The sequence below is a fragment of the Natator depressus genome, chromosome 23, assembly GCF_965152275.1.
Source record: "Natator depressus isolate rNatDep1 chromosome 23, rNatDep2.hap1, whole genome shotgun sequence".
NCBI lineage: Eukaryota > Metazoa > Chordata > Testudines > Cheloniidae > Natator > Natator depressus.
In genome coordinates, this window is record NC_134256.1 from 10,799,104 (window position 1) to 10,823,380 (window position 24,277).

The window sequence follows — 24,277 nt, forward strand, 5'->3', positions numbered from 1 at the left end:
GAATTTTCCATCACTAAAATAAGACTGGATATCTTTCTCAAAGAGATGCTACAGCTCAACCAGAAGTTATCAGCTTGATGCAAAAATTGCTGGGAGAGGTCCTCTGGGCTTTCATACAGATCAGAGTAAATGATCTCAATAGTCCCTTCTGGCCTTGAAATGTAGGAATTTTCAGATGTGCATGTACTCTTACCTGAGTAAGGGTATAGCAGGAGTCCCTACTGGGGGACTGGTTTGTCTTTAAGGATTAGGGAACCCTTCACTTCATCTTTTGCTGGATAGTTTGTGACAGTCTGACTGCACCCTGGACTTTAAAAGTAAGAGGTGGGAAGTGGTTTAGGGAAGCAGCCTCAGGGCACTCCTTGATGTCATTTCCACTCCTAGAGCCCTGGGTTGGAGCCTGCTGGAGAGGGAGGTCCCAGGCTATCATACCAGGCAGCTGTGAGCAGCTTTCCCTACCCCCTGAGATAAGGGGAACAAGGACACTGGAAGCCCTGAGGTAAGAGTGTGAGGGACTACAGCCACTCCAACAGATGCCTTGAGATCTGTGGGAGGGCCCCCAAGTTGCTGGGACATTTCCATGTTTGCAGAGCCAAAGCTTAATCACCTCTGAGGGCTCACTCATCCTTATCCTTATCGGGGAGATTGTGCATTAAGACAATTCATCATTGTCCTGCACATTGTGTAATCACATACACCCATGTACAAATCTTGGTGATCTGTGGATTCTGGGAATCAAGAGGGGGTAGGATGCAATCTACACACAAACACTGATGGCATTTTCTTTCATTCACCTTTAGTCCCCTCCCTCACACATTTCCTGAGTGCTTTTTCATGCCCTTTGCCCACACCTGCTTTTTATAGTCCAACGGATTTTGGCGGGCTTATTTGTGTCTGCTGAGAGAATTCTGAGGTGAGTACACAGATCTGCTGTGTGTGAATGTAATTTATAATCCAGATAAGTGATTTCTAAAATATGTTTCTTATATTTATGTAGCTTTGGGATTTTAAAAAGTTACTTCTTGTTTCTGGAGCAACTGGAATGACTAAGATTAAAGTTTAGATGCATTGCAGGGATGTTTTCATAACTGAAGCTATGAAAAAATTGCAATTCATTCATAAAACAGTGGTTTATAATTGGAAGGAGTTCTGTGCAAATACAGAGTTTGGACTAACATTTATCTGTATTAATTGGATCTTGCTGAATGGGAAGATGAGAGAAATAGATACTAATCTCCTTGTCACATAATGTTTGATTTAGAGTTGTAATGCTAAGGGGAGGTAGGCACTTCACTATTTTATTTTATTTTATTTTATTTTTTTCAAGAGAGGAAAGTTGTAACCAAAACCACTCTCCTTTTGCTATCGGAGCTTTAAGGCAGGAATCTGCTCTGAGGGAGCTGTGGAGATGGCAGAACTAGATGTGTCTTTAGAGATCTCAAATACAAAAAGGACTTTCATTCTTAACAATAGATTATCACATCGGAAAGTATATCTTGGTGTAAAATATACTAGGCTACTGCATGTGCACGGGATGGGCAGGCAGTTGGTGAAAAGAAGAGAAAGGGAATAAAAAGGGGCTTGTGAATTTTTCTTGCCTTGTGTTTCACTGGAGGTGCTTCAGAGGAGGAGATGCATATTTCACAGGATTAACAGCATTGCTCTACTGGTAGTTGGCAGTTGTCTTTGGAGCTTAAAGGGGGAAGGAATTGGGAAAACAAACAAATGGGAAAAAAAAAAACCTTAACAGTTTTTTTGGGTCAGTTGGATTATAAAGTGTATATAGGAAAGCTTTAAAAGAGACTGAAGATCAGAGCTAGTCAATCTCCCCAATTTTTTTTCTATAGGAAATTTTGAACAAATACATTTCATTTGAAATGTTTTGATTTTTAATGGAAAAATTCAGAATGAAATAAAATGAATTTGTTTAATTTCTATAGAACATTCTGTTTCAATCTATGGTTTCAGGCACCACAACATTCAGATTTTGCTTTTTCCTTTATTTTGAGTTCTGTTTTTTTCCCTCTTTCTGTCTGTTTTCTCTTTTTTACGTTGTTACACTTCTTTCCTTTTTGTTTTCTGTAAATTAGAGTGCAATAAAAAAAAAAAACAACACAGGAAAAAATATAAACAAGCAAAGAAACCCTAGACCTCACTCAGTCAATCTATTGCATTCAGTGGCAAAAAAGGAGAAAAGAGAACTCCAAATGACTGATTTTTTTTAAAGATGTTCTGGTTATTAAGAACTGGAAGATTTCGATTTGAAATGAAACAAAACAAAATATATATTTATTATCCCTCAGGATTACATCGTGAGGATTTTTTAAACAAATAGCCTTCACAACATTCAAGATTTTTAACCATAAAAAGGGGAAAGCTAGTGTCTAAAATTTATCCCCATGAGTCACCAATAAATCCTGACTGCAAATTGGCTCTGTCATTAGGCACCTGTTCCTTGGTGCCTAATTACAGAGATTCTTCACATCTCACCTAGGCCTCTCTCACTGGCTTGTTTAAACAAGGAGCCACTTAGTACGTGGGCTTTTGGGAGTCTCTAACTCTTAACTCCCGAAGTCTCCCTGGGCTGCATAGGGAGTCCCCCAATATTTGGGGAGTCCTCTGATGCAGAGCAGGGAACCTGCAAATCCTGAGAACCCTGGATCCCAGGCCTTGGTGCCATCTGTATGGCGGTGCCACCATGGATCCTGGAAGCCCAGACTCTCCTGAAACTGGTGAGGTGTGCTGTTTCTGTGAAATATTTTGGTATTGACAAATCAACATTTTCTGATGCAGCCCCATTGTAGAAGAATTCCTGACCAGCTCTAGTTGTGTGTAAACCTCATGCTACAGTTTGTGATGTTTTCTATTTCCATTGGCAGAGAGTTGGATGGATGATATTGCAATCACTTCACAATGACTGCATGGATCAAATCAATTGCCATCCCATTTCTTTATATCATCAGCAAATGTCTTTGGGGTAAGAACATCATTTTTCCTAACTACTGATCAGGAAATAAATGCTGCCTGTGTAAACCCTGTGTATGGAAACCATGATGTAATCTGAAGAGGGAAACCCAAACCAAATGTGGGAGCTCTAATGGCACTGAGCTGGGATTAACATCATTGTGTGCTGGAGCATGTCTACCTCCCTGGTTGTTTTTACATGCTCTCAGGTGTATGTAAAGTCTTAGTGACCCTGCCTCATTAAGCAGGGGGAGTAACCATACATTGTCTCTGTCTGAACACAATGCTAAAATTCTCATTAGTCACCCTCCTCAACCTATGGAAAAGTACAGAGAGCTGTGATTAGGATGAAAGCACAGTGACACTGATGCTTAGATGGGACATTTGCCCTGTCCAGGAGTATTGTTTGGAGAAGTCTAAAATAACAGAATGGTTGTTAGTATTCCAAAGTGCCACAAAAATCGTTACACACACACACACGCACTTCACACAATGGTGGCCAGGTACAATTGCTTTTCCTGCACTCAAGGACTTCTCCCTCCTACTTCTTACAGAGGCACAAGCCACCCAAAAGGGTTGGGCAGAAAGCAGGACAATAACTAGGCTTAGATTTTTTATCATTAAATGTTGATTTCTCTGTATGCACACAAGCTGAAGAAAAATATTTCTATCGCTGCAAAATATTCAGAGATACAAAGTAAGAAATTGGAGTTTGATTTCAGGCTAAACGTTTGATATATTCTGTTGACAATTATGTTTTAATGCTTATAAGCTTTAACTTTTTGAATCCCAGAATATACTGTCATTAAATAATAGTCTGGCCTGACCCCATTGTGTGCCCCTCCATAATTTCCTGCAACTCTGAAAATTTAAATTGATACAAATACAAAAATTCTTAAAACCCATAAGTCTGCAAAACTTTTAAAATTTCAATAGGAAAAAATGATAAAAAATAAACATTGATATTATCCATCAAAATTATTTTAAAAAATTGAATTCTGCCAAGTCTAACCCTAGGTCTGCTGTCCACCTCCCCATGCTGGCCAGCCACTGAGAGAACAACACACTGTAACATCTTTAATGACGGCACCGGCTCCTGCTCTGCCTGGAGCTTCAGGAGGGACTATGCATCCTACACCTACCCCTTAGAAGTTCAGTCTGCGCCACCTCGTGCTCAAATCTGTGCATAGCTGAGCTATCAGTGAGGACCTCAAATGCTCTCTCCATTCTGAAGGGGGATAATTAGGTTAGATGTGGTGCGTTTCTACCATGAAACATAACACTGCTGTTGTGTCTCAGTAATTGTGTCTAGTTTTTCTTTTTTTCTCTCAACACCAATGTCAAGCCTTTGAAGAAAATCGATGATCATGATTTATTTTCTTTCTTGCAGATGGTTTTACTGTCACTGTACATGTTGATCCTGCAATTGCCTTGGTTGGACAAGGTGTGATGTTGTCCTGCCAGCCCGGAGGCCACAACCCCACTAACGTTCAAGTGCATTGGTATAAATGGGAAAGGAGCAAAAATATGACGTTATATTTTTACAATAGCACAGAAAATGGTACTGAGCTGGGCCAGGTTGGGGACCAGCACAGGAGTGACTCTCCCAGAGGACGATATGAGAATGGAGTCATTACGGTGCAGCTCTTTCCAGTGCAAGTAGAAGATAGTGGGCAGTATGTGTGCGCGGTGACAAATGATGGTGTCTATCAAGAAGCTATCGCCCAGGTGGTTGTTGCAGGTAAGCATGGATATTTTCATACAGAAGTGTTGCTGGCAGTGAACAATGCTGCACTTATCACAGTGGCACTGATTGTCCATTGCAGTGCACTGTGTGTGGCCAGCTGTATTTCCATTTAATCCTTTCCTCCCAATAGGAAGGGTTCAACGGCTGGCAAGGGAAGGAGAAACAGCATCTGTTGTAGACGAACATCCACGTGTGTGCAACGTTATGGGAGGTGGGCAGAGGAAGCGCAGGACTGGGAGTCAGGGAAGCTTCAGCAGTTTGGTGTCCATCTCGCATAGTATATGCAAATTATACCCAGTGTATGCACACAACATGAACACATCATGTACATTTTCTCTGTCTTTTTGGTAGTGGCATGTGCAATTCTCATCCACCTGCCTTGTGTGTGCTGCTGACGCACAACAGCAATAAAATGAATAAAGCGCAGGGGCAAAGCTAGGCCATTACCTCCCATCACACGCACATATGCATCCAGGCAGTACATTACAGAGTCTGGTGGAACTGTGAGGTCACTGTCCACCTGTGGTTTGTACACACTGCCCCTGATTCTCAGTTACACTAAGGCCCTTTGACGTGGAAATGAACCGCTGACATTACCCCTTGTACAGGGAAAGTTCTCCTTGGCCAGTGTAGTGCTGATGTAAGGGCTCTGTGGTGGCCTTGCTTCTGGACGTGGTGTAAGGGGCATGTCAGGATTGTCGGAGAGAGGGAGCAGGCTAAGGGCTGGTAGGGGTATGGCTGGAGCACACTGTGCTTTGGCTATGCTCTGCTTCCCAGGGCTCACAGGGGACCATGAGAAGCAAAAAGTAAGTTAGAATAGACCTAAGGCTGCTCTGACTTACAATGGGCCATAGCGGGGCCCCTGAATGAGCTCAAAATATGGGGAGCAGAAAGATGGATCTCCCCTTTTCTGAAAATACTGTTTCCTTACTGACCTGCTACCATCCCAAAAGTGAAGCTGTCACATACATACGATGTAGTCATGTCTACATACAGTTTGGGATCAGCTTGTGAAGTGTTTGGTGATCTTTTGAGGTGGAAATCTCTCTGTATGAATTTAAGATACTTGGAAATGCAAAATTATAGGTCAGTGTAGATTCAATAGGACATGGTGATTGTAATGATAGTGGTGATCATTCATCATTAGCACTCTTTGTTTGGTTTGTTAGCTAGTTCTTCAGCCTGTTTTAACGTTTTCTGAAATTGGTTTTCACTCTAGGTTTCGGATCTGCACCTCGCCTAACTATAGACCATCAGCAGAATAATTCAGTCACTCTGAGGTGTACGTCCCAAGGATGGTACCCACAACCTGAAGTATGCTGGACTGACAGCACAGGCCAAAACATAACTGCTATGGCTGAAACAAGAATCCAAAAAGATGTGACAGATCTGTATCAAATCCACAGTACGCTCAGGGTAGCAGATACTGCTTCTGACACTATCTCATGCACTATAAGAAACCCCTTGCTGAAGAGGCACCACAAAAAAGTTATTGCAATTTCAGGTAAGAGATGCAGTACTGTCAAAGTAAATATTCCTCCTGTTACTTACGAAATCGGGCTAAACACATCTGCCTTGTGGCCAACCATGTCATTCAAGGCTTGCCTACATGGAGCACCAACACGCATTATTGGGGTGTGATTTCTAAAATGCATTAATGGGTTGCACGTTAATTAGTCCATGTAGACTCGCAGCTGGTGCTCACTAAAGTTTCCCTGGTGTGCTTTACCGTATTATTGTTTGAAACAGTAATACGGTAAATCACATTAGGGAACTTTTAGTGTGCATCATCAAGGTCTACACAGACCAATTGATGCACAACACATCGGTGCACTTTATTAATCATACTTCCGTAGTGCCCATTACCCCACTGCGTAGACAAGCCTTTGGTGTAGCATAGTTAAGACCTGTACAACTGTGCATTTCTTTTCAAATACTATCCTTGAGATCACCAAAGATGTAAAAGATAGTAGAGCTCTGATTCTCTTTTCATTTATCTCTGTGTATATTAGGAGTGACCCCCTGAAGCTAATGAATTTACGCTATTGTAAAAAAAGTATAAATAAGAGGAGAATTAGGGCTGTCCTCTTTTTCACTCTCTCTTGCACATTAATATGAGGCATTATGTGCTGCTGTGCAAATATAACCCCCTGAACATTTTTCAGGTTTCTTTGATGTGGAGGCAGAACATGACACAATTACCACGGTAACTGGAGAAAATGCCATTCTTCCCTGCCGGCTGATTACGAAACATCTGCCCCCTAGCATGGAGTTGCAATGGAGGAAAGTTGGACCTGGAAAGGATAAGCTAATCTATTTCTACCTCTATGATGAAAGCAGCCCCCTGGTTAATTCTTATCCACAGAGTGACAAATGCCCAATGAGCTATTTATCTCCAAATGGAGACAATAGCAGAGAATGGCTCCGGAAGGAATATGAAAAAAAGGCAGAAGTTTTTAAAGGAAAAGAGTTTGGGAAAGGAAATATTTCTCTGAAACTGAACAATATTCAGGTGGAAGATGAAGGGAAATATGTATGCTCTGCCTCAGCCAACTTGTTTCACAGAGAGATAATCATTGAAGTCTTGGTTATAGGTAAGAAAAGCCTAGAACTGGAGAAAGCAAATGTAGCAGAACTCTGTTATTCTATCTCCCCAAGAGCCAGCACGGGTTTGTCCCTTCTCTACAGCACATTTTCTATTGCTTTGTCTATTATTGTTTTAAAACTCCTAAATAATGGAGTTTCCACTTCTTCCATTGGGAAGCTACTACATGGTCTAATGCATCTCACTGTGAGATCAGTTTCCTGATTTCAGAAGTGATTTCAGACTGTCTGCTGTTAGAGGTACCAATAATAATCACTCTCCCCTTTACTTTCCTTTTAAAATGCCAATTCTTTCCAATAATTAAAGGGATGTTAGAGTGCAATTTAAACTACTTTTTAATAAACCTTTCTGAAGCAGAATAATAATAATAAGCCATAACAACATACAATCAAAGAAATGTAGGGCTGGAAGGGACCTCCAGAAGTTATTATGAGAGTTATTATGGCAACAGGTTTCAGAGTAGCAGCCATGTTAGTCTGTATTCGCAAAAAGAAAAGGAGTACTTGTGGCACCTTACAACAGAGAACAGATGTTTTTCGTTCTACACTCAGGTTGAAAAATTACATTTTATTCCATAAGGATAAAATTTTCAAAAGTGGCAAAAAGATATAGGATCTTGAGTCCCATTTTCAAAAGTTACTTAGTTGTTGACTACACAGAGGCACTCTGGAAAATTAATCCCAATTAACTAAAATTTGAATGTAAAGTTGTCAGGGTTCCTTCCCCACTCTGAACTCTAGGGTACGGATGTGGGGACCGGCATGAAAGACCCCCTAAGCTTATTTTTACCAGCTTAGGTTAAAAACTTTCCCAAGGCACAAATTTCACCTTGTCCTTGAACAGTATGCTGCCACCACCAAGTGATTTAACAAACAATCAGGGAATGGACCACTTGGACTTCCTATTTTCCCCAAAATATCCCCCCAAACCCTTACACCCCCTTTCCTGGGGAGGCTTGAGAATAAACAAGATGAGCACAAACCAGCCTTAGGTTTTTAAGACCCAAAAAACCCAATCAGATTCTTAAAAAACAGAACTTTTTATTAGAAGAACAAAAAAAGATAAGAGAACAACTCTGTAAGATCAGAATGGAAGATAATCTTACAGGCAGTCAGATTCAAAACATAGAGAATCCCTCTAGGCAAAACGTTAAATTACAAAAAGACACAAAAACAGGAATACACATTTCCTCCAGCACAGTGAATGTCGCAAGCCCAAACAAAGAAAACGCATTTTCTAGATAGATTACTTACTAACTTTACAGAAGTTGGAGGGCTTGCATCCTTGATCTGTTCCCGGAAAAGGTATCACACAGACAGTCAAAAGCCTTCCCCCCCCCCCCCCCAGATTTGAAAGTATCTTGTCCCCTCATTGGTCATTTTGGGTCAGGTGCCAGCCAGGTTACCTGAGCTTCTTAACCCTTTACAGGTAAAAGGACTTTGCCTCTGGCCAGGAGGGATTTTATAGCACTGTATACAGAAAGGTGGTTACCCTTTCCTTTATATTTATGACAAAAGTGGATTAGTTTAATTCTGAATAGAGATGCCCACACAGGGGGTTAATGAAATGTAAGTTGCCTGAATTCAATTTGTGAACTAAGCTAAATCAAATTAAGGCCACTTTAATTCTGAATAAGAACGTCCACATGGGTTTACTGTGGTTTAACTAATCCATTTTAAAAGTTGATTCAGATTAACTTTCCTGAGTGTTCCCATGCAGACAAGTCCTTAGATACTTTGGAGACTAAATCCCATTAATTTTTCAGGAGACTTAGGCTGGGTCTACACTATAGATCTATGTCAGTATAACTATGTCACTCAGGGGTATGAAAAATCCACACCCCATGCAATGTAGTTATACTGACCTAACCCCCAGTGTACACAGTGCTGTGTCGATGGAAGAGCTTCTCCCATCGATATAGCCATTGCCTCTTGGGGAGATGTATTAACTATGCCAATTAGATGTAGGAGTGTCTTAATTTAAATGCTACAGCGGCGCAGCTGCATTGGTGTAGCTGCACCAATCCAGCATTTTAAATGCAGACCTGCCCTTAGGCATAGAAGTACATAATTCACCTTTGAAAGTGGGACTAAGGTGCCTTTGAAAATTTTACCTGAAGAGTCTATATTATTATTTATAATTATTAATTACAATTTGTGCGAGACAGGCTAAGAAACAGTCCCTTACCCAAAAAGTTTATAATCAAATAGACAAGACAGAAAATGAGTGGAAGAAAGGAAGTGTTATAATTCCCATTTTATAGAAGGGGAACTAAAGAACAGAGATAAGTGACGTGCCCCAGGTCGCACTGGAAGTCTGTGGGAGAACCAAGAATGGAGCCCAGATCATCTGCATCCTAGTCCAATGAAAGCCTTAACCATAAGCCCATCCTTCCTTTCTATAGAATTCTGATCAGTTTTAAGATATTTTTAAAAAATACTTTTTACCTATGGAGCAAGCACTAGAGCAGTGGTTGATCCATGTGTGAGGAAATTTCTACTACCAGTAACCAGCTATTTTTCTGTTACTGTCTATAAAAGGCTATTATGAAGTGACTGTATCTAGGAAGGGAAGTGTTGGTAAATTATGTAGTCTATTGCTAAACCACACTTTAGTTTGGTATGAAATATATTCAAAATACAAAATAACCAGTGTCAGTCAGGTTAATTGCTAAAAGTTGTAAATACTGTGGCACAGGAAGAAAGGTTCAATGTGGTGCCTGTTTTGGTGACACTGTCTCATGCATTATTGTTAAATTTGCCTCTAAATTTGCCTTGGAAATATTGTTGTTTCCAAAGTTACACATTTAAGCCTGGAGTATTTATAAGATGATTTTACAAGTTAAAAAACTCTTTACACACCACTAAAATCCAACCCATCAGTTCATCTCAGTTCCTTAACTAGCTGTTTTGTATCTTCCTTATCTTTGTTTTGGATACAACCATTCTAGGTACCAGTCTCCTGCTTGCATATGGGCAAAACATTAATGTGTTTTGCCTTTGACAAGTTTCTTATTTTCTAATGCCAAAACTGAAGTTAGCTTTCAAGTATTATGGGATATTTAGCATTAATGAACAGGATTATAAAAAAGACATAAGTCAATTCTGGCCATGTAACTAGTAGAAATGTGTATACAGTATAATGTTATATTGAAATTGTGTGCTTAATGAATATTAATATGTGGTGTCAATAATACTTATTGACAATGTGATATATATATAGAGAGAGAGAGCGAGAGAGAGAGAGAGAGAGAAATATTATTTGGACACTGATGGGAGCTAAGATTTTTCTCTTGGTGGAGTACATTCTTCTTAGTGAAAGCTTGTATGGGCAAATTCTGCCCTTAGTTAAATCCCTGTAGCACTACAGACTTCAGAAAGGTCATACAATAGTAAATGAGAGCAACTTCTGCGTTCTCAATGTGTTTATCGTAAATCACTATTAAAATAATCTACCAGCACACGTGCGCGCGCGCGCACACACACACTTTTTTTGGTATAAAAAGGAAACTGATTTGGGCTGAAACAGTGAACAAATATTCAGATGTCATGTTGCTGAGATCTTTTAGCAATGTGTCCTGCCTGAACATTGTCGTCTTCATCTCTCTGATCTAGAAGATGTTTTCATTGTGATAATGAAGCCTTTCTTACAGGGATAGGGGATAAACCATCTCTGCAAATGGATCAGAAGGAGACTGTATGTAGGTATAGATGTAAATCAGGAGGATGGTATCCAAAACCTAAAGTCCTTTTGGAGGAATCCCAAAGGGGAAAACATAATCTCAAAGGCTAAGACAACCCTAAGGGAGGATGAACAGAAACTTTTCACAGGAGAGAGCTCCATTACTGTGCCATGTGTGACCTCTGAGGTTACCTGCACCATCATCAACACAGAATTAAAGATCAGTCAAGAATCAAGCACCCACCAGTTTGGTATATGTAACTTTTTTTATACCAAGCTATCTTTTCCACTTTGTTATTTCTTGTTGCTAGTGTTTACAGGCTGTTTCAGGTATACAATGGGGTTATTGTTCTATTTGGCCCTTATGTATTACATTATCATGCCTACCAATAACCATGGAGGCTTATATTCTGAGCTGTCTACTTAGGTCATCTCTATCTCCATCCCCAACCCCCGGTCAGTTCGGACTTTGTCCTTCAGGATGCTGAATGCCTTCTGCAAGTCCAGCATCTTCTTGCAGGATCACTCTCTAGTGAGAATTGTTTGCTCCTTAGCAATTGAGGCTTCAGTTGTCAGCATGAAACTTTCTGGAGCTGCCTTCCATGAGGTGATATGAAATGTTCATATAAGAATATGATAAGAAATCATCATTATATCACCACATTCAATTTGAACCCTCAGTTGCTCTGGCTTAGAGCAGCCCAGGTCTCTGGCCAAAAGCAGAAGGGCAGCTTTGCTATAAACAGGAAATACTGCACTGAGGGGTTTCAGTTGTTCAGGGCATAACAATCTAGAGCCCAGACACCTTTACTTTGGCACATCACAGCCTACAGGGTAGTTTTAATTGCTGGTCCCTCCTGCTGGAAGGTCATCTGGTTGCAAGGTCTGCATTGCTGGCTTCTCTGGATGCGGCCAAGTCAGCTGCCAGAGTCATGGTGATGGGAGTTACCATCTGTTGCTCATCATGGCTTCAGTCATTGGAGATTCCTGTACAAATATAACAGACCATTGAAGAGCTCCCCTTCATGGATTGTAGTTTATTGTCTTTGAAGACGGATACAGCACTGCCAACACTAAAAGATCCAAGGGCACTGCTGCAATCCCTGGGTTTGCGTACACTAGCCCTGAGAAGAACATTTTTCCTCAGTTTCAACCAAGGAAGCAGATGACATGTCTAGACAGGCAGATCAATGCAGGTGGAAGCACAAGCAGCGAAGTTGTGCCATCCACCTCTGCTGCCACTTCCTTCTGGCCCACTCTCTGTCCATCCCTTCCCTACTTTAATCTAGCTGTTTCACAAACATTTTTCTCCATTCATGTAATTTTGTTTTCTGAATTGCTCATCTGGAAACTTGAACTCACTTATCTATGTTTTGATGGATCTAGATGTTATTGAAGAGATACAAAAGCAAATACACAAAACCAAAGGCTGAGAGTAGCAAATGAGTTATGATGGAATTGTAGTTTTCTCTTAGTGTGTGAAGTTAAAATTCATAATAAAGAGATATACAAGATACTCTGGTTCAGTAGGGGCCAGGGAGGAGTGTTATACCAATAAAATAAAAACCAGCAGGATCTTATTAAAGGGAAAAAGCCAAATACCACATTTATTGTGAATACAGAAAGAATCATAGTAAGCAGTTAGTTATAGCTATAACATTCCATTCAATCTCATATTTATTCACACATTCATTCATACAAACACACACAGGTTCTGCAAGGTTGTTATCATAGTTACCAGCCTTAGAGTTGCTCATGCCAAGCCACTGGCCAGGTGGCCTGGACATGAGGAGGGAGCAGGGCCTTGCCAGATGCTCATCTGATGCTCCTGGAAGTTGGTTTGCAGAATCAGACCCCAAAGTTCTCACTTTTTAGAGTCTCTTTTTATAGGAATTTCTTCCTATGCCAGTCTATGGGAATTGCTTCATCATGCTGTTGCTGAATCAATCAGCAGATAGCACATTCCTGACGGCTCCCTGCTGCTAGATGTTATCTTGTTCTTTGGTTCTCCCATTCTTGAGGCTGTTGGGTGGATTCCAGTCTGCCCTCTGGGGGTCCTCTGGTTATTTCCACTTGACGCCTTCTTCAGCCGATGGACACTGGATTCTTAGGCTGGCACCTCCCTGATCATTCAGTTATTATCCACACCAAGCATCCATCCACATACATCCTCTATCTCTATTTTAATCACAATTGTTAATACAACAAAAGGGCGGGGAGTCTCTGGGTGCTGTTTCTGTTGTTAGAGTATAGCTTTGAGTCTCTCTCTCTGTGGATTGCTTTGAGAACAGACTCTGTCTTAGAATGTACTAACACAATTAGCAGCTTGCAAGTTTCACACATAGAGGGAGAGAAACAGTACCAAAAACCAAGAGACCTCTTAATTAGTAATACCCTGGAATTTAAACTATGGGGAATCAAACTCATTTGTGATTTTAATACAGAACTTCTTTAATATGATCCAACAGGAGTGGGCTCCAGAAGAGGGTTGGAACAGGTAGAGGATTCTGTAACCCTAGTGTAATATATTGACATACAGCAGGTTATGGTCATTTTACTGCAGATAGAGTCCTGTGGCAATTCCACATATTTTCTTTCTTTTCCTGCCATCTTATTAATATAACCTATTTATCTATAAGCAGAAGGTGGTAATTGCACCCCTTTCTTCCTACACAAAATGACTCCTTCATGTGCCCTTTTGCTGAACTATGCCAGGGTTAGTATGGCAGCCATCTATTAATGACAAAGAACAGCGATATGTGTCCATCTTTTCACACTAAGGCTTATTTTTGGCTTTGTTTTTTTTTTTCTTTTAAAGTTTATAAAGCGTGATGAGTTATTCAGGGTGAGAGACACTATGTAAAGGTGCAGTAATTGGGGATTTGGCTGGAGCTTAGTCTTTCTCGTTGTGGAGCACATTCTGCTCAGTGTAAATATTCGAGGCAAATTCTGCCCTCCATTAACCCCATGCAGAACTGTTAGCTTCACTGAGCTTGTACAGGTATAAATGAGAGCAATACTTGAACCTTCATATTTGTTCAGGCAGAGCAAAGCAGATCTGCTTCTGGAAACAGGAAAATTATTTCCCATTGTTTCTACTGGGATTTATCTTAAATCATATTAACCAAAACATACACTCTTTGCTTTGAGATGAAACAGTGAACAAATGTGTAGATGCCCCTGAGATCTTTTCACACTGTACCCTCTCTGAGCATCTCTTGACATTGTCAGACATGCATCCATTGTGATAATGCTGCCTTTTTTACAGGAGTAGGGAATGAAACTTCTTTACAAATGCATCTGCAGAAAGTTTGCAAATATGAATGTAAATGGAAAGGGTGGTATCCAAAGCCCATGGTCTTCTGGAGAAATCACAAAAGACAAAGCATAAACTCATTGGCTGAGACAACAGAAGTGCAGGATGAGCAAAATCTTTTCACGGTAGCCAGCACCATTGCTGTGTCCTGTGATACTCCCGAGATTACCTGTGCCATTGTCAACACAGAATCAGAGATGATTCAACAATCAACTGCTCAACACTTTGGTATGTAACTTTGTATGTCGTCATTATTATTCCAGGAAACTTGCCCTCTTCTGAGCAAGTGTTACTGCCTTTTTTATTTGGTCTATGGGGCATCATCCTGCCTACTAACAAACACAAATCTTTACATTCTGAATCTTAACTCATATCTATCCCCAAATAATTCATCTGTAACAAGTTAGGACTTTATTCTTCAAGATGCTGAGCACGTGTCTGTGACCTGCTCAGCACCTTCATCTCCCACCGTATCATCTTGCAGTGTTAGTTTTGATTGTGGCTGAGAATGGGTTAAAGGGGCAAATGGACTCTCTTGAAATCTATGGGAGTCTAACAGATGAAGGGCTTGCAGGATGATCACACCACAGCATGCAGTGATTCTGATGTAGAACTGCTTCTGCACTCCTCTCAGATGTGACTGCATTTCTATGATGGGTGAGGCATTTCTACTTCTAGAGGGATTTGTTCAATCTCATTCAAAGTGTTGCAGCTTGTGCCAGTCAGGATAGAATTTGGCCTTTCCTCTGTTATGGAGTCACTCAGGATGAGAGATTGTTTAGTGGGGCTTCTGCAGCGCCAAGGAGGGGTAGCTACATGCCAACAGTTTTGTCAATGGTCTAGGAAAGGAGCTACTGGAATAGTACATACATGTATACAGTTGGATCAGAGAGCTGCTACAACCACTCTTGCCACCACCAGTGTATTTCTTTCTCTCAAAAACACATACTCTCACACACACTGCCCTCAAAACCTGGAGCTTATCACAAACACCAATTGCTTAAACTTTTTGGGATGAATTTCAGCCATATTTATGTAGCTAGATAAGTGACCTCATTTTTGGAGTTGTTACGCCCATGCATATGCCATGGAAGTCTATCGGAGCAGTGTGTGCACAGCACTCAAGAATATCTGCTTTTATTTTGGTCTCTCTTTAGGTCCCAACTTTGAATATTTTGGTCAAACACTGCAGATCACTCATATTGTACTAGGGCTGGTCAAAAAAATTTCCATCAACACTATTTTTGGTAGAAAATTGGAGTTTTGACTAAATTAATTTTCTGTGGAAAGTGTCTGCTTCCCTCTAACTCTTTCGATGTTTTATTAGACACCCCAAACCTAATTTTTTTTCAGGCAAAAACTGCTGATTTTTTAATAAAATTAGGAATTCAGAATGTTCACAAATGCATTTGTGAATATTTTATATCTGAGCTTCAACTTCCACGGTATATTGGTTAAAAAACTCAGGTGGTATTGTTTGTTACGTGACTAGATTATTCGTGAGACAAGGTGGGTGAGGTAATATCTTCTGTAACACCCTCTATCTCCCCGGTTACCTCCTTTAGTGCCAGTCTCCTTACAGGTTTCAGAGTAACAGGCGTGTTAGTCTGTATTCGTAAAAAGAAAAGGAGTACTTGTGGCACCTTAGAGACTAACCAGTTTATTTGAGCATGAGCTTTCGTGAGCTACAGCTCACTTCATCGGATGCATAGCATATCGTGGAAACTGCAGAAGACATTATATACACACAGAGACCATGAAACAAAACTTCCTCCCACCTCACTCCCCCGCTGGCAACAGCTTATCTAAAGTGATCCTCAAGTAGAGCCATTTCCAGCACAAATCCAGGTTTTCTCACCCTCCCCCCCCCCCCCCCCCCACACACACACATACAAACTCACTCTCCTGCTGGCAACAGCCCATCCCCCTTTGAAACTCCTCTTTATAATGTGCATGATAATCAAGGTGGGTCACCTCCAGCACTAATCCAGGTTTTCTCACCCCCCCCCACACCCCCCCCTTTTTTTCCAAAAACCACACACACACACTCATTCTCCTGCTGGCAACAGCTCATCTTACAATGTGCACAGCAGTAATCCAAGTTTAACCAGAACGTCTTGGGGGAGGTTTTGCAGGAAAAAAACAAGGGGAGACAGGCTACCTTGCATAATGACTTAGCCACTCCCAGTCTCTATTCAAGCCCAAATTAATAGTATCCAATTTGCAAATGAATTCCAATTCAGCAGTTTCTCGCTGGAGTCTGGATTTGAAGTTTTTTTGCTTTAAGATAGCGACCCTCATGTCTGTGATTGCGTGACCAGAGAGATTGAAGTGTTCTCCGACTGGTTTATGAATGTTATAATTCTTGACATCTGATTTGTGTCCATTTATTCTTTTACGTAGAGACTGTCCAGTTTGACCAATGTACATGACAGAGGGGCATTGCTGGCACATGATGGCATATATCACATTGGTGGATGTGCAGGTGAACGAGCCTCTGATAGTGTGGCTGATGTTGTTAGGCCCTGTGATGGTGTCCCCTGAATAGATATGTGGGCACAGTTGGCAACGGGCTTTGTTGCAAGGATAGGTTCCTGGGCTAGTGGTTCTGTTGTGTGGTATGTGGTTGTTGGTGAGTATTCGCTTCAGGTTGGGGGGCTGTCTGTAGGCAAGGACTGGCCTTTCTCCCAAGATTTGTGAGAGTGTTGGGTCATCCTTCAGGATAGGTTGTAGATCCTTAATAATGCGTTGGAGGGGTTTTAGTTGGGGGCTGAAGGTGACGGCTAGTGGCGTTCTGTTATTTTCTTTGTTAGGCCTGTCCTGTAGTAGGTGACTTCTGGGAACTCTTCTGGCTCTATCAATCTGTTTCTTCACTTCCGCAGGTGGGTATTGTAGTTGTAAGAATGCTTGATAGAGATCTTGTAGGTGTTTGTCTCTGTCTGAGGGGTTGGAGCAAATGCGGTTGTATCGCAGAGCTTGGCTGTAGACGATGGATCGTGTGGTGTGGTCAGGGTGAAAGCTGGAGGCATGTAGGTAGGAATAGCGGTCAGTAGGTTTCCGGTATAGGGTGGTGTTGATGTGACCATCGTTTATTAGCACTGTAGTGTCCAGGAAGTGGATCTCTTGTGTGGACTGGACCAGGCTGAGGTTGATGGTGGGATGGAAATTGTTGAAATCATGGTGGAATTCCTCAAGGGCTTCTTTTCCATGGGTCCAGATGATGAAGATGTCATCAATATAGCGCAAGTAAAGTAGGGGCGTTAGGGGACGAGAGCTGAGGAAGCGTTGTTCTAAATCAGCCATAAAAATGTTGGCATACTGTGGGGCCATGCGGGTACCCATAGCAGTGCCGCTGATCTGAAGGTATACATTGTCCCCAAATGTAAAATAGTTATGGGTAAGGACAAAGTCACAAAGTTCAGCCACCAGGTTAGCAGGTTTTCATGGACATGCTTGGGTTCATCTGGATCCTGCCTCCAGCTCAGCAAGGTGTAGCTTCTTTGTTTTCTTCCTGTATGAATTTATTTGGTGGTGCCTCCACCCCCTCACACATTCCTGCTTTCCTGGCAGGGTCACCAGGGCAGCTAAGAAGGAACATTCTTACCACAGAGTAACTCCCACTTACATGCCAGATAGCTGGAGTCTCCCAAGAAATAACACAAATGGACAATATATTCAACAAAGTAATTATATTAAACAGGAAGTAAATATAACATAAGAGGATAAAACCCTACTCTCCAGGTCACAGGTGCCCATACTGATAATACCCATGAATTTCCCCAATCGGACCTCATTTTTTTTATCCCCATACTGATAATACCCATAAAAATTAGTGTCCTGTTAGTATGTGTACTTTGTAGGGGCCTTTGATGACCTGTGACCACGATATCTTCTGTGCAGCAGCAGTTAGCGATTTGACTAACTGGGCTCCGTGCAGCCCAAACAACTCACATGTGGGATAAGGCAGTAAGTCCCTCCATGTGTTTAACAGGCAGCAGGTAGTGAAATCTCCAAACCCTTACCCCCTGGCTTGAGGACACAGTTCAGGGACTAGGGGGTCTCCCAAACAATCTCCCTGACTATCTAACTAAAGGACGGTGCACTCACAACTCCATGAATGATCCTCAAGTTCAGAGATGGATCTGGCCTCCTCAGTCACAGCAGAGGGGCTGATGATTTCTGCTGGCAGGAGTTGGGGTGCTTCTGGTCCCAGGATTTCCCCTCACCACAAAGGGGTGCAATGCTCAAGGTGCAGATTACAACAGCTCTACTAAAATCCCATCTAGTCCAACCCTCCTTTTGAGCAGGGGGTTGGACTAGATGACCTCCTGAAGTCCCTTCCAACCCTGATATTCTATGATTCTATGAAATCCTCACTTAAGTCTCCCACCCTAGCGCTCAGACACACTTAAAGCAGGAGGCAGCCCTGAACCATCAGCCAGAGCAGAGGTGCCATGTGGTGAATGCTTTTCCCTAGGGAGCTGAAAAGCTAACTCAGCCTGGCTGGGTGGGAAGTTTTCCCAACAAAACTCTATAGACCTGGAGTCACCTTGAAGAGGGAAAGGGCCAAGCTGTGGGATTTTGCTGCCAGGTGCCCAAATGCCAGTTCTCAGGGGACTCTGCATGCAGGCCTGGGACTCACCAGCCCCCACAACCAGTCCCGCCCTTTCTGTGGCTGACCCCAGACTCCTCAAAAATGGTTTCTACTCTCTCCAGGGGAGGGCATCTCACTTCCTGTGTGTAAGGTTAGCTTTTTTCCCTGGGCTTTCACTTGTCAGTCATTTGACTCTTCCCCCTCCTTTCTCTCAGACACTGCCCCCTCCTCTAAGCAGGCAGACCTGCTACTCTTCTCACGCCGACAGGGCTCCTGTTGCTCTAAATAGTGTCTCCCTCTTGGCTGCCAACAGACTCTGAATCTGCCCTTGGCCCCCATTCCTCTCAGGGTCAGTGCTTTTCCCTGAATTACCAGGACACAGAGCCCCAGGAACCTAGGTAAGCGCCTTGGTGGTTACACTTTTATTGTACCATCTTCTCTTGGTGAGAGTTTTTGAGCTCCATAGAGCTCTTCCTCAGACCTGTCTCTCTCACCAACAGAAGTCGTTCCAGTAAAAGATATTACTCACCCGCCTTGTCTCACTAATATCCTGGGACCGACACAGCTACAACACTGCATAGATGATTTTTGTAAAGTAACCAGCACAGGGTGTATTTTGAACATGGCAAGTGGTTCTGAAATTCCAAACACGCTTTATAATAAATATAAGAGAATTCAGCTTTAAAATTTGTTTTTCCTGAGTATTCATACTAACTTGAAAGTTCTCAGAAAGGAAACACGAGAGGGTTGAGACCATGGCCAAATCCAAATTAGTCTTTAAATTTGAACAAATACATGTGAAATATTCTTCACAAGTCACTCATCTTTAGTGATAGCCCATCATAATACCAAAGATAAATAGGCTTGGTAGAATTCGATTTTTATTGTTTTATAATTTTGATGTATAATAATGTTTATTTTTAAGCATTTTTTATTTTTATCATTTAAATGTTCATAGTTATGCAAAATTATGGGTTTTAAGGGGTTTTTAGATGTTTACCAATTTAAATTTTTACAGTTAAGGAAAATTATGGTGGGTTCAGACAACAGGGGGTGTCAGACAATAATTATTTAATGACAGTAGATATTGAAATTCAAAAAGATAAAACTTTATAACCATTAAAATACAAATTGTGAACATTGTATGTCAAAATATACAAAGTAAGATATCCTTAATTCAGACTCTAATAAATTCTCAAGCAACATTTTTCTTTCTTTGCCTATTTATACATTTTTATTATTATTGGTAGAAATGTTTTCCCTCAGTTTGTTTGTGGACGGTGAAACCGAAGTTTATTGACATTTATCAATCAAAATTGAATCCTTCCGAACCTAAAGACTAGCTACGTGGCAATAGACATTTGGAAGAGACACTTTCCATCATGAGAGTCAGGTCTCACACAAAACCAGAAGAATGATAAATATTCTAGATGAGGGCCAAGTTCACTATGAAGTGAATTGGAGGTTATTAGAATACATAAGACTGGGAATGCAGTTCTGTGTGAAGGAAAAAGAAACATCCTGGGACTGTCTGTTTAGCTCATTTATAAGCTTAATGTAAATATTCACAGTATAGTCTGATAGAGCAATTAGCAACAGAAAAGTAAGTACATGTATTTTGGATTTTGTTGTAATTCCCTGAGACGCTGAAGGCAGGCCTCTATTATTCCATATGAAATATAGTCTCTCTCATTCTCTGTCAAGGTATAAAGAGAACCGTACTTGAGAGAATGAGAAAAAAGTTCATCATTGTTTAGGTCCAAAACTGTAACACCTAGAAATACCTCCCATGTTTGAGGATATTTTTTTACATTGTGGTGATAGTAACATGTTCTATCTTTCAGTAGGTTTCTTAATCTGTATCTTGCTGTTTATTGCTGTGACTGTCGAACATTTTTTTGGAAAATGCAAAAGTAAGTTAACTTATTTTTTTTTGTTTAATTTGCATAAGGTGTATATGTTTAACAGTGAGGGTGATTTAGTTGGAGATTGGTCCTGCTTTGAGCAGGGGGTTGGACTAGATGACCTCCTGAGGTCTCTTCCAACCCTGACATTCTATGATTCTATGATTAACCATTGGAACAATTTACCAAGGGTTGTGATGGAGTCTCCATCCCTGACAATTTCTAAATCAAGATTGGATGTTTATCTAAAAACTCTGCTCTGGGAATTACTTTGGGGCAGTTCTCTGGCTTGTGTTCTACAGGTGATCAGACTAGATTATTAGAATGGTCTCTTTTGGCCTTGGGATCAATGGAAAAACTGTCATATTGCAAGTGAATGAGTTTAATTTTCCTTGAAAGAAACAAGGAGAAGCTGACTGAAAGCAGCAGAGAGAACACAATGCTGGTCAAATTTGCTGATAGCAAAACTACTGGATCCAAATATTTGTCCTCATGAAGCTCACTGAAGGTGGCTAATTTATGATGTTCATGATGTTTAAAATGCAATTAGTGAATTTGAACATGAACTAAGTACATTGATCAATATTAATCTTTTACAGGCCAGTTCCAGAATGTGATTGGTGAGTTTGGCCTCATTTCTAAGTAGTTGCACTCAGATTTGTTTCTATTTTCTATTTGGTTCATTGAAATAATGTATTTCCTATCATTTCAATTCTCCACACTAGTTGCTTAATAATCCACTTTGCAAGAGGAACTAACAAACAATCAAAACACAAAAACCCTTTCACTGTAGGGCTCAGATTTTGAAAATGCTCAGTTGGGTGAAAACCCATTTTACCCACATGAATAGTCCATTGGATTAAGTGGACCAAATACAGGTTTTACTTAGTCTTTAATGGCACAATACTCTTTTTCTTAAACATTAAGAACATAAGAACGGCCGCACTGGGTCAGACCAATGATCCATCTAACCCACTATCCTGTCTTCTGATAGTGGCTGGTGCCAAAGAGAATGAACGGAACAGGGCAATTTATCAGCATTACCTGTTGTCCAGTCTCAGCTTCTGGTAGTCAGAGGCTTAGGGACACCCAGAGCACAGGCTTGCATCCCTGACCATGTTGGCCAATAGCCATTGATGGACCTATCCTCCATGAACTTATTTATGCTTTTGGCCGTCATCCCCTAGCAGTGAGCTCCATGGGTTGAGTGTGTGTTGTGTGTTTGTTTTAAACCACCTGCTGCCTATTAATTTTATCAGGTAACCCCTAGTTCTTGTGTTATGCAAAGGGGTAAATAATATTTGCCTTTTCTTTTTCTCCACACCATTCATGATTTCTTAGATCTCTGTTATATTCCCCCTTTGTCATCTCTTTTCCAAGCTGAACAGTCCTAGTCTTTTAAATCTCTTCTTGTATGGGAGCTGTTTCATACCCTTAATCATTTTTATTGTCCTTCTCTGCACTTTTACCAATTTTAACATATATTTTTTAGATGGGGTGACCAGAACTGCACACAGTATTCAAGGTGTGGGCGTACCATGGATATATAGAGTGTCATAATGTTATTTTCAGTCTTATTATCTATCTCTTTCTTAACAGTTCCTAACATTCTGTTAGCTTTTTTGACTGCTGATGCACATTTAGTGGATGTTTTCCGAGAACTATCTATGCTTTTGAGAATTTTGCCTGAATTACATCTGAATAAGACTTATGGATTTGGCCAAATGTGAATTGAGGGTGCTCAGTACCTCACAGAAGCAGGCAGTAACACACAGAGCTATCGACATAAGCTACCTACCTAATCTAACTCTTTCTTTTTTTGCAAAAATATTTTTTGCACATCTTTTTCTCCTCCTCCCTTCTTTCTCTGTGTTTTGGCTGGGAAAGCTACATTTGCTCTGGAACCAGTGATATCTGAGGCCTTCTCGCCTGCTTCAGAGGCAGCTACTTGGTCTTTTTACAGCAGCTGGGAGCCTCATCTGCTGCTCTCACAAGTTCAACATGTGTGGTTGACCAATTTAGGGTTGATCTGGGAGCCCTCAAGAGAGATCTTGCTGTAAGGTTGACAAGTGTATTCTGTCTCCTCTTGTGTACATATCAAAAACTTCCTTAAAGATGAGCCTTGATCTGGAATTTGACTCAGGATTTTGTGGGGTGCCAATGTGAAGTACCAGGGTCATGAGATCTCAGTGACCGGCTTTGTTTCAGTCTTCTTCAGGATCACACCTAACCAAAACCCATGACAAGTTGCCCACCATACAGAACACTTGTTTACAGAAGAAGGCAAAAATATGTATTTATTCAACTCTGTCTTTCCATTGCAGACCAAGTGCAGAGGGTAAGAGGTAAGTTAGTATTGATTTACGTAGCCTTCTAAGCAGGCCAATGTTAAATGATACGTCTGATGGAACTGTGTGTACTTTATATTTATTGACAAGAGCACAACTCTCTCTCAGTGTAGTCCACTGTACTGCACTGGTGAATTTCATCCCTATTGTAATTCCAGTGAAGTCAGTACAGTTAGAACAAGGAAGGATTAAGTTGCAGCATTTTTTTCAGAGTATTTGGGATATTCCTATTGGAACAAATGTAATGTCATTAATTTCCAGAAAGAGGATAACTATGAAGGTTGGATTTCACCTAACCTTTGCATAGTGATAGATATGATAGGAGCCAGATTTCAAATACAGCATGAACCTGGATGAAGATGTTATGAAAACAGTGATCCTACACTGTGAAGAATAGATAATATTGCTTGTTGGTACAAGAGATAGTGGGAGAGTGAAATAGTGGTTATATATGTATAACATAACACAAGTATTAAAGATTAAAGACTCTGTCATATGTGGCTCATTAAATAAGCCATTCATTAAGTTAACAATTCAATCAGCCAATTGTAATGTTAACCAAATTTCCAATGACAAAATGCACATTTTGAACTGATTTAATCTGTTGCAGAGCCATCCTGCAATGACTATGGTAAGTTTACAATGATTTCTAAGCAGTTGATCTCAGATATTTTTCTCTTTCAGAAATGTATATCCTATTTTACTGAGCTGTCTAATTGATCTAGCTGCCTAATCTGTCACATTTACCTAAATACTTCTAGTATTTCGTGCTAGAATATAAGTCCCTCATAGCAGGCAACAATATATATATTCAATATATATCTATATATATAATTGTGACGGGGCAAGGCCAGATGGCTATAGAAAAGTAGTGGGAGATACATATATTAGCTCCAGGCTAAACAAATCCCTGGTACCAGGATAAGTTAAATAGCAGCTGCTCCAGGTCAGTTAAGACACTGGGGCCAATTAAGAACTTTCCAGAAGGCAGGGAGAATGCTAGGTTGATTGGGACACCTAAAGCCAATCAGGGACTGGCTGAAACTAGTTAAAAGCCTCCCAGTTAGTCAGGTGGGTGCAGATGTCAGGAGCTGTAGGAGGAAGTTGTGCTGTTGGAG

The 24,277-nt window shown here is 40.9% G+C and overlaps 1 protein-coding gene across 1 annotated transcript in view; it reads left to right on the plus strand.

The window, feature by feature from the left end:
* Window positions 1-890: 890 nt before the first annotated feature.
* Window positions 891-24,277, plus strand: part of LOC141976803 (butyrophilin subfamily 2 member A2-like) — a 98,775-nt gene continuing 75,388 nt past the window's right edge. The window contains exons 1-10 of the mRNA XM_074937967.1: window positions 891-913; window positions 2,880-2,977; window positions 4,355-4,705; window positions 5,931-6,215; window positions 6,877-7,305; window positions 14,266-14,541; window positions 20,755-20,820; window positions 21,411-21,431; window positions 23,136-23,156; window positions 23,770-23,790. Of these exons, the coding sequence (XP_074794068.1) occupies window positions 2,914-2,977; window positions 4,355-4,705; window positions 5,931-6,215; window positions 6,877-7,305; window positions 14,266-14,541; window positions 20,755-20,820; window positions 21,411-21,431; window positions 23,136-23,156; window positions 23,770-23,790 (1,534 nt within the window). The 5' untranslated portion in view covers window positions 891-913; window positions 2,880-2,913. The remainder of the gene's footprint in view (window positions 914-2,879; window positions 2,978-4,354; window positions 4,706-5,930; window positions 6,216-6,876; window positions 7,306-14,265; window positions 14,542-20,754; window positions 20,821-21,410; window positions 21,432-23,135; window positions 23,157-23,769; window positions 23,791-24,277) is intronic.